At 30.3% G+C, this 10,000-nt stretch overlaps 2 protein-coding genes across 3 annotated transcripts in view; one reads left to right on the top strand and one right to left on the bottom strand.

Annotated features, from left to right (window-relative positions):
- The first annotated feature begins 1,569 nt into the window (after positions 1 to 1,569).
- LOC108755832 (acid phosphatase type 7) lies at positions 1,570 to 4,349 on the top strand. 2 transcript variants are annotated; one of them, XM_018499132.1, is made up of 8 exons: positions 1,570 to 1,796; positions 1,868 to 2,026; positions 2,242 to 2,436; positions 2,537 to 2,864; positions 3,221 to 3,403; positions 3,466 to 3,685; positions 3,758 to 3,952; positions 4,037 to 4,349. In XM_018499132.1, the coding sequence occupies exons 2-8, from the start codon at positions 1,912 to 1,914 to the stop codon at positions 4,124 to 4,126; spliced, it is 1,326 nt and encodes a 441-aa protein (XP_018354634.1). In that variant the 5' UTR covers positions 1,570 to 1,796; positions 1,868 to 1,911; the 3' UTR covers positions 4,127 to 4,349. The 2 variants fall into 2 exon arrangements, with proteins under 2 accessions (XP_018354634.1, XP_018354633.1); XM_018499131.1 differs by having other exon boundaries at positions 1,859 to 2,026.
- Positions 4,350 to 5,759: 1,410 nt separating this feature from the next.
- The window catches only part of LOC108755963 (RAC-gamma serine/threonine-protein kinase), a 4,651-nt gene continuing 410 nt past the window's right edge, over positions 5,760 to 10,000 (bottom strand). The window contains exons 2-8 of the mRNA XM_018499457.1: positions 9,984 to 10,000; positions 9,035 to 9,308; positions 8,692 to 8,932; positions 8,292 to 8,489; positions 7,906 to 8,176; positions 7,136 to 7,372; positions 5,760 to 7,061 (exon numbers count right to left, since the gene is read on the bottom strand). Of these exons, the coding sequence (XP_018354959.1) occupies positions 6,721 to 7,061; positions 7,136 to 7,372; positions 7,906 to 8,176; positions 8,292 to 8,489; positions 8,692 to 8,932; positions 9,035 to 9,308; positions 9,984 to 10,000 (1,579 nt within the window). The 3' untranslated portion in view covers positions 5,760 to 6,720. The remainder of the gene's footprint in view (positions 7,062 to 7,135; positions 7,373 to 7,905; positions 8,177 to 8,291; positions 8,490 to 8,691; positions 8,933 to 9,034; positions 9,309 to 9,983) is intronic.

Here is a 10,000-nt window from a genome sequence, read left to right as displayed (position 1 = left end):
TCTCTCTCTCTCTCTCTCGCCCTTCCTCTCCCTTTGCCTCCTTCCCTCTTCCCCTCTCCTCTCTCTCTTTGACTTTCTCCAGCTTCCGTCTTATGTAATTGCATTATCGCGGTATTACCGCGCGGAATCAACGTCGCCCTATTGTCTGCGATCGAGAGCAACGTTTAACTTCAAGTCCGGATTAATAGTAACCCTGAGGCAATCACGAGGCAAGCTTGAGTTTGCGATCTAGTTAAACAAATCTTACCACTGAGGCGAGAACTATTTTAGAAATTGAATAAATTTCTTACTCTCAAATATCTGGTTTAATTCCTAATTAGATGATAATTTTACACCAATGTGCGTGTTAAATTCTTGAAATGATAACTATGAATCCAATCTACAACGCAGTTTCCCAATCTACAACATTATGGTTTTTTATAGCATATATTTATTTCCTTATATGTACATAATTAGCTTATGACAAATAAATGTAGCGAGCGTTTTTATTCAGAAGGATTAAATTTTGGTAAATTGGATATTTCTCAATTATAATTTGCACGCATATTGTGCAAAGTTTATATTATAAACTTTAAAAATTATGTAATAAAATTCATAAAATTTGAGTATTTAAAATTTAGAAGCTTACATTATCGAAGATATATGCAAAGAGTCGATAATCTTTAACAAGAGGTTACTAAATAAGATAAATGTATTCAATGAAACTTACTGTGAAATAAACAACATAAATAATAATTCAATATATAAAAAATATTGACATATAACATTATAAATTCTGTAAATGTCACGGGTTATAGCGAGTAATGCGTTCGTTCGATATGATATATACATATGTTTCGCAATATACACTACTTTGTAATGTAATATATGCAGAAGAAAGACAATATAACTTAGAAATTTTTTTAAGTAAAGAAACATTTAAACTTTTAATTTAAAAAATTATGTTTTATGCTAATTCGAATTATTTTTTTATATAAAATGTATAGAAAAAAAAACGAGTAATTATTAATCTTTTCAGAAACATATATTTTCAAAATTAAAAAATGTAATGTAATTCGTTTTTAGTTATATTTTAAATTTTAATTTAAATCTCTAAAAATAAAAAAATAAAAATTATAAAAATACTTCAATGCCTTTCTAATTTTCTTCTGTCATTGATAAACTTTTAAAACAAGCCAAATTGTATTATATGTATGTACATAAATGTCAATCATTTGTGAAGAGGTTAACTCACCACAATCAACGTAAAGAGCGTAGAATTTTTTCAGAAAGTAGGAGGCTGTTCTTCTTAGTTAAACTTTTCGTTTTTTCTTCTTTTCTCTTCAATATGTAATTGTATATACTTATATCTCACTGTAAATATATAAAAAGTTTAATATAATGTAATTACAACGAACCAAGGACATCTTTACAATGAACAGAGTTACATACGTTAATGATATGAAGTTGAATGCAAGTATCTCCCGCCAACATTATCTACAGCGTCTACAGCCAATCGTTACACGCAATTGACGTGAGCGCTCGTCATTGGTTAATCTTGTTCTACAAGCTGACAGTCATATAGATAGTATCATAGACAATTGACAGATTGGTTAAATCGACGTAAACAAGGTGGAATTAGTGGGAGTCGAAATGATAATACGCTTGATAATGCTACGCGTTTGACGATAACATACAGTTATATATTAATTTTTATACATAAACCTCAGTTGTTAATTTTTATACATAAACCTCAGTTGTTTTAATTATTGCTCCTTTGTGTGACACAGGTAGGACAGGGCGCGTTGAATCAGCAGGTACGATATTCAGCAACGCATGCAATTATTTAATTTAAACACAAATTAATTCCTTTGTTTTGTTTCTGCAGCGTCATGATCAATTAATCTCACATATCATCTGAGGCTCTTTTTAATGTATAGAAGCAAAATGCTTTCGCATATTACATTCGTGATTCTATCTTTCTTATTTATTGCATCTGCTACTGTGATACATTATCAGCCAGAAGCTGTGCATCTTTCCTATGGTGGTGAGTGTTTTATGATATTAATATGTAAATATATATCTCACGCCATGACACTGGGCTTGTCTCAGCTACCGTGTCTCCAGATATAAAATGTAATATTTTTTTGATACTTTAAAAAATATAACATTGAGAAATTATATTTAAGTGTTTATATATAAACATCTTTATTCTTGCTTATTAAAAGAAATAATTAATATATACTCTCAATATTCTTTCAGATAACATTCACGACATTGTTGTCACTTGGAGCACAAAAAATGATACGAAAGAGTCGATAGTGGAGTATGGTATAGGTGGCTTTATTCTGCGAGCTGAAGGAAATTCTACTCTCTTCGTCGATGGTGGTGAAAAGAAACGGAAACAATATATCCACAGAGTGTGGCTAAAAAATTTAACGCCCAACAGCAAATACAGTAAGTATTTTTGTTTTGTTGACATGCGTTTTATTGTTTGCTACTAATTATTCTCAATTGTTATTGCATTAATAATGAATGTTTGACTATTTATTGTCAGTATATCATTGTGGTAGTCGTTATGGATGGTCAAATGTATTTTATATGAGAACTGCACCTGAGGACTCTGTAGATTGGTCGCCACAAATAGTTATCTTTGGTGATATGGGTAATGAAAATGCACAGAGTTTGTCACGATTGCAAGAAGAAACAGAGCGTGGTTTATATGACGTTGCCATTCATGTTGGTGATTTTGCTTATGACATGAATACAGAAGACGCACATGTAGGAGATGAGTTTATGCGGCAAATTGAATCCGTTGCCGCTTATATACCATACATGACTGTACCTGGCAATCACGAAGAAAAATATAATTTTAGCAATTATAGGTAGGAAAAGATCACAAAAGTAACACGGAACGAACGTAACAGATAAACCGAATCGTATGTACTCTATCGGGCCATAAGATAGAATGCTTTAATAAGTATAAAAACAATCTCAATCATCATGTATTTGTTTATGTATGTTTTTACATCTGTTTTACGTTTGTTTCTTCCCTTGTTAAAGTTGTATTCTAAAATTCATTGCGCTGAAAATTTAGTTTATATTATGTACGTCATAAATGTTCAGCATTGGCAATGAATTATAAAATAATCCAAGTACTTGCTCGATTATTTGCAATTTGCTATCAATATTTTATATATCGATGAAATGATTTAATCTCATTTTTTTAATAATCTTCCAGAGCTCGATTTACTATGCCAGGTGATTCAGAAGGCTTGTGGTATAGCTTTAATGTAGGTCCTGTACATTTTGTAGCTATAGAAACTGAAGCTTATTATTTTATGAATTATGGTATAAAACAAATGATTAAACAATATGAATGGTTGGATAAAGACTTACGAGAAGCTAATAAACCTGAAGCAAGGTGCATTGTCAATTAGATCATAACATAGTATAATGATAATTGACACAGAATTATAATTGCAGAGCTCAACGTCCATGGATAGTAACATTTGGACATAGACCAATGTATTGCAGTAATAAAAATGCAGACGATTGTACTAACCATCAAAGTCTAGTTAGAGTTGGATTGCCATTTTTAAACTGGTTTGGATTGGAAGATCTGTTTTTCAAAAATAAAGTAGATTTAGAAATCTGGGCGCACGAACATAGTTACGAAAGGCTGTGGCCTATGTATAACTTTCGAGTAAATGTTGTTTATTAAGTTTATTTTAGGAAAAATATTTGCTTACTAATAAGTTGAAAATTATTCTCGTAGGTGTACAATGGTAGTTACGAAGAACCATATACAAATTACAAAGCGCCTGTACATATAGTTACTGGATCAGCTGGTTGTAAAGAAGGTCGCGAGAAATTTATTTCAAATCCACCGGCATGGTCCGCATTTCGTAGTTCAGATTATGGATATACAAGAATGAAGGCATTCAACAAAACTCATTTATATCTAGAACAGGTATGACAGGTATATAAATATCATAACAAATTCTGGAAACGTGATTTTTTTGTCAAATTATAAACTATTTCTACTTAATAATAGGTATCCGATGATAAGGATGGTGCTGTTTTAGACAGAGTTTGGCTCGTGAAAGAGAAACCTTTACCACAGTATGTAGAAGTTTTCCTATAAATTAACGTAACAATAATTTTAATTAGCGCCACATTACAAACCAAAATAGCGACGTTAAAAAGAAACATTTATCGAATTATACTTTTATAGTAAATAAGAAATTTCTTTTACTTCGGCTATGTATTATACGTATAATTGTAATTCGAATTTGGTACACATTTTAGCGGTCATACTATGGTCGAAATGTATACATAAACAATAAAATACGTGATATTTACGTATGAGCGAGTAAAAAATTAGTAAATGCAAAAACGTATAATATAATCCTTTAATTGTTAAAATATAAATATATGCATATATATAATTATTATAAGTATATATAATAGTTTTAATAATATATACACACATATACATATAAATATATATGTATATATACATAGTATTAGTGTAGATTTCATATTTCCATCTAACTCTCATAATTAATCACTACTTAATGATACATAAAGATGTAACGAATAGCCTTGACTGTTTCTTAGGAAAAAATTTTTTCCAATTTAAAATTCATTATAATTAGACACGTGTGAGTATTTCGAAGTTTCACATATCACGTATTATATGACTATATTTCGGATAGAACTCATATAGAACTCATTCGAGCTGTTATTTCAAATTGTTCCAATTCGGTCTAATTGTGGCTACCATATATTCAAACCTATGATCTGTTAAATTATTGTAAGCTTTCACGTTTATAAGTTTTCAGTGAGTTCTTGAAATATGTGAATCCATCTAAATGATATACTAGATTAAATATTTAGCCCCAATAAGTAAAATAAAATAGTGACTGATGATTATTCTATATTTTCATATTTGCATTCAAATATGATTATATTATTCGCACTAGGGAGTAATTGTTTACTAGGCACTTTGATCACAATTATGCACAAATCTATGTTGATATCATTAGAGTCTAGTTTTATTTTTATGATAATATGAATAACGAATAATTTATTTCATTATACATATATGTCATCTTCATCGAAAATTATTCTTACATTTAAAATATTTTGAGATTATCTAAAAGAATGTAGATTTGCAGGCAATAAAAAATATGATTTGCATATGCATGCATTTAAAAAAACTATTACTTTCAAATATATAGTACACTGTTAAAAATGTTATGAAATTTAATGTATCTGCAACTGAAAAGTAAATATTTGTGTACAAGTACTTAAAATTTATTTTTTATAAAATTTTACGAAGTTTAAGTACATTTTTTATTAGATTTTATGTAGATTTGCACGAAATTTAATGTACGTAAACATTAAATTTAAATTACTTATAATTTCATTTTCATTGACAACATTAAATATTTTTACCTTCTTGAAATTTGCTTCCATTACATGTAACAGAAGCAAATTTCTATTTTTTTTTTTTTTTTTTAAGAGTATATAAATATGCTAATGAATGTTAATTATTTTGTGATCCAAAAATTTTTCCAATGTCTTATCGAGTGAAAATAGAAAAGTTGATACGATAGAATCTTCTATAAAGTTTTTATCTTTTAGATTTTAAGCTGTATTGGATAACTATGAAATTGAATGTCTATTGCTTAAACTTTAAGCTTATGATTCAATAATAAAAAATATCCAATTATAAACAGTATAAAGAATTTGATTTCTAATATTTTTTTATACACATGCATGTGTTTATTATTGAATTAACGTATTTTGATGGTTAGGAAATAACGTAGGTAGAAAATATTTAAGCCACGAATTTGTTTTGAATAACTTCCTTTTCCAAACAATTCCAAAAATAGTCAAGCATTTGTTTCGAATAAATACTCCGAATTCTATACAGCTCAGAATTTTCGAATACTCGCACATCTCCAATTATATCAGTCATAATAATGACAATTTTCATAACTCTAAAAAAGTGATCTCCAATTTATACAATAATTCAATTAAAGCTGATATACTACACATTTAACTTTCACAATAGACAAACTATTTTCTTTTTCGTTAGCTCTTTACCAGTTGCAATTTTGTATTTTTTGGCATCTGCCGTAACAGTCATCTATTGAATAAAAAAGAGGAACTGCCCTTCCATAAATAAGATAATAAACGGTGATAATGAAGTTGGAAAGTGTCAAGTGCAGCTTTTGTTAAATGAAAGATTACACTTACGATTATCGCACGTTCCTTGACGACAAGAAAATTATTCAATATTCACAATACATGTCTCAAGGAATTTTAGTTAACTCGATTCAATTAAGAACGTAATTTAATCCCTGTCATATTCCTTCGAGTCTATATGCAAATATTATTCATACTATCTCATTCTAATCTTATAGTATACATTTTTCCATATACAATTTTATAATGAATAATTATGTGTATAGGTGTAATATGCGCGCGCACACTTATACGCATAAATCTAATTATTTTTTTTGCCATTGGAGATATGTGACAATCTCTTAAGATGCATTAAAAAAAAGCATCATAAAGAAAGATAATTTGATTGATCTGCCTATTGGGAAAATTTCAAGCTTTGCAGACAATCGTCAGATACATATCGTAATTAAATTTTTTTGCTCGAAGTTTTTCATGCATTGAACCACATCTCATTACATTAATTAAGCAAGACACTTGACACTGTCAGTGATTAATAGAAACAATGGAAGAAGTTGCTGCTGAATGACTTTCCTGGTATGAAAATTGGGGAAAATGTTCTTGTTCTTCTGCTATAGAATTCAAACCCCCTCCACTACCCAAACAGCCCTGATCTGGGGGTGTAAGTTCAACACTTTCGCCGGTAAATTCACTATCAAAATATCGAGTGTCAGTATCTGAAGTCACTTGCGGCATATAGGGTGGAGGAATCTTCTTCTGGACAAGGTCTGTCCAATTAATACATGAGAAAAATGCATGATTCATGATGTCCTTTGCATCATTAGGTCCACCGCCTAATCTTTTACTTGGATCCTTTATTAATAAACCTATAAAAATAGCACAAATATAAATTTTTTTTCATTTAAACACGTTTGTAATCATTGAAATTTGTAGTATTTACCACCAAGCATCTCTCTTGCTTCATTGCTAATCGTCCTAGGAAACCTTACTTCTTCCAATAAAATAAGCGTAAATAGTTTTTCATGATCTTTGTTATAAAAAGGTAATCGACCACACATCATTTCATACATGACTACACCTACACCCCACCAATCCACAGCTCGTCCATAATCGTTATCTTCAAGTACTTCTGGTGCCAAATACTCTGGTGTTCCGCAAAATGTCTTTGTTGTTCTTCCTATGATTATATAATTAATCTCATTAAAATTCTTATTTAACACTTCATTAGTTTTAATTTAAAATTATATAATAATAATAATGGCTCAATAATTTAAAACACGAGTTAAAAGAAAAAGGGCTACGAACCAGAAATTTTACCTATAAAATTGGAAGATAAGTAAAAAAATGTTTTAATAAATTAATTATGAAATTTATAATAACATGCCGGCTAACAACAAACGTTTCGATCGCGATCGGATCATTATCAATGTTTACAAAGTACATCTAAACGGTAAAAAAAACATAACATAAAGTCAATCGAAAATTGAAAATACTTCGCATTGAATAATTATATAATTGTTGGTATCAATAAATTAAGAAGAATCTTCGTCTTGTTAGTTAAACTGAACAGTAACATATATAAAATACATTAGAATTTGTCAAAAAAAAAAAAATTTATACTATGATCGGTCGATGGCAAATGAAAATATACTTCAATGTCAAGACATAATTATCGATACCAACAGCTAGATGTATGCGAGTGATACGAACCATACGTAATATCCTCCTTGCATAAACCAAAGTCAGCAATTTTAATATGCCCATCTTTGTCCAAGAGGAGATTTTCCAGTTTGAGATCACGGTATATAATGCCTTGCGAGTGCAAGTAACCTAAGGCCGATATAATCTCTGCGCCATAAAATCGAGCACGATCTTCACCAAATACCCGTGTTCGACTCAAATGGAAAAATAATTCACCACCGTTAACATATTCCATAACAAAACACAACCTGTCTGCCGTTTGAAAACTGTATTTCAAAGACTGAAAATTTACGAATATGTTTACAATATCATAATGATAGACTTTTATCTTACAAATTATAAAATTGCGAAAAATATCTAATAATAATGTATATATTAAGCGATATTTTACATACGATTAAAAAAGGATGATTAGTAGTACGTAATACTCTGTTTTCAGTAAGTGTATGTGCCACTTCATCTTTACGGATAATAACCTCCTTTCGTAAAACTTTAATAGCGTATAAATGTCCTGTCGCTTTTTCTCTACAAAGAATTACCTTTCCAAATGTTCCTTTCCCCAAAACTTTTAAAAATTCAAAATTTTCCAGTGTCTGAAGCAAACATGAACAGAAATTATGAATAAAATTATCTTTGTATTTATTTTATGTATATTTAATACTTTGTATTATATGTAAAAATAAATAATATTTATACATGCATCATGTGTAATGACGTAACTTATAACTGAGTAATGCGTTTTTCAGAAAAAATGATTAAGCTAAATAATTAAAAATACAAAGTTCAAAAACTTACTACTTTCTTCTTGCCGGTACTTTTACTACTTGAAGTTCCTTGGACACTGAACTTTGCTGATAATTCATCGATACTACCACCGTCTATATCAGAAGATACAACACCTAAGGAACTACAAGAGTCAGCCCTAGCACCTACTGACGATTCCATATCAACATCCTCTGACGAAGAAGATTGTTGCATTTGTGGTTGATTTTCTTGTTGTTGATTTTCTTCATTTGCTAATCTATCTGCTACATATCTGCAAAAAAATATGAGGAAGAGAATTAGATAAAACATTGAAAAATGGAGCATCAAAGAATTCAACATTTTAGAGCTTGTAGCATTGCTGTTAGAATCAAACCTAATTGCTGCTACCCAGTCTTCCCTTTCTTGCTCTGTTTCCACATGAAACGTCCTTTCGATTACAGTTGTCCACTGGAGGCCTCTGATAACAAATGTATAGGGTTTAGGTCTGTCCACTGACATTATTTGGCATCCACGCACTGTAAAATTATTTAATGGCTGGGTAGATGTTTGCGTAGCCATCTGTGGATCAGGTTTCGCCTTGAATCCAACTAGTGTACCATCATCTCTCAAGACAAAATATCTTGACCTCCAATTTTTAATGTGCTCTCCTACAAGAAATTATATGCATTTTACTTCTTTATACATGAATACTTGATTGAAAGAATTCAACTCCAAAAATCTTTAAATGCTCAAACTTTCCTGTTTAAATTATTCCTCAAATCTTCTTATAAGGACATTATAAGATTTTCAGTTAATATATTTACTAAATAAAATAAAAATAAAAAAGAAAAAATAAGAAATCAAATGGAAAAAAATTATATTAAACACGATTTTTTATTAGAGGATCCAATACTAATTTAATGTTCCCCAAGACGCTTCGTCGCTTTCATGTTTTGTCCACTGGGTTACAAAATTGCATATTGCGATTGTTTTAAAAAAAAATACGAAAAGGTAGACTTTTAATTTCTACGAAAGTATAAAAGCGTATTTTCCCTCTTTGCTTGGACATAAAAATAAAATTTCACCGTGGGTCTTTGAGGTTTCACGTTCGGAGCGGACAATTCGTAAATAATTTCGTAAGAAATAATTTAACATAATTTGACATTATCTTCTCTTCTGCATTGCGTTCGACGACAGGCAGAGCGGCACGTGTTCGTAACACCCAGCTCGCGCGTGACATACGCTCGTGCGTAACTGCGTAGAGAGGAGCGCACGACAGTCGGAGCAGTGGACGCTCCGGGCTTCGGTAAACATTAGGCAAAACGTAAATATTATGGCAGTACCGCGTTTTTGGAGCCAT

This window comes from Trachymyrmex septentrionalis, unplaced genomic scaffold (assembly GCF_001594115.1).
Source record: "Trachymyrmex septentrionalis isolate Tsep2-gDNA-1 unplaced genomic scaffold, Tsep1.0 scaffold9, whole genome shotgun sequence".
In the NCBI taxonomy this organism is placed as follows: domain Eukaryota; kingdom Metazoa; phylum Arthropoda; class Insecta; order Hymenoptera; family Formicidae; genus Trachymyrmex; species Trachymyrmex septentrionalis.
This window is presented reverse-complemented; position numbering and strand designations above follow the sequence as displayed.

What these genes read in the sequence shown, in the direction of transcription:
- LOC108755832 (XM_018499132.1), top strand. Translation starts at nt 1,912, where the DNA reads ATGTATAGAAGCAAAATGCTTTCGCATATTACATTCGTGATTCTATCT. An exon ending in TGTGCATCTTTCCTATGGTG is followed by an intron (nt 2,027 to 2,241) that starts GTGAGTGTTTTA and finishes ATATTCTTTCAG; the next exon opens with ATAACATTCACGACATTGTT. An exon ending in GCTAATAAACCTGAAGCAAG is followed by an intron (nt 3,404 to 3,465) that starts GTGCATTGTCAA and finishes TTATAATTGCAG; the next exon opens with AGCTCAACGTCCATGGATAG.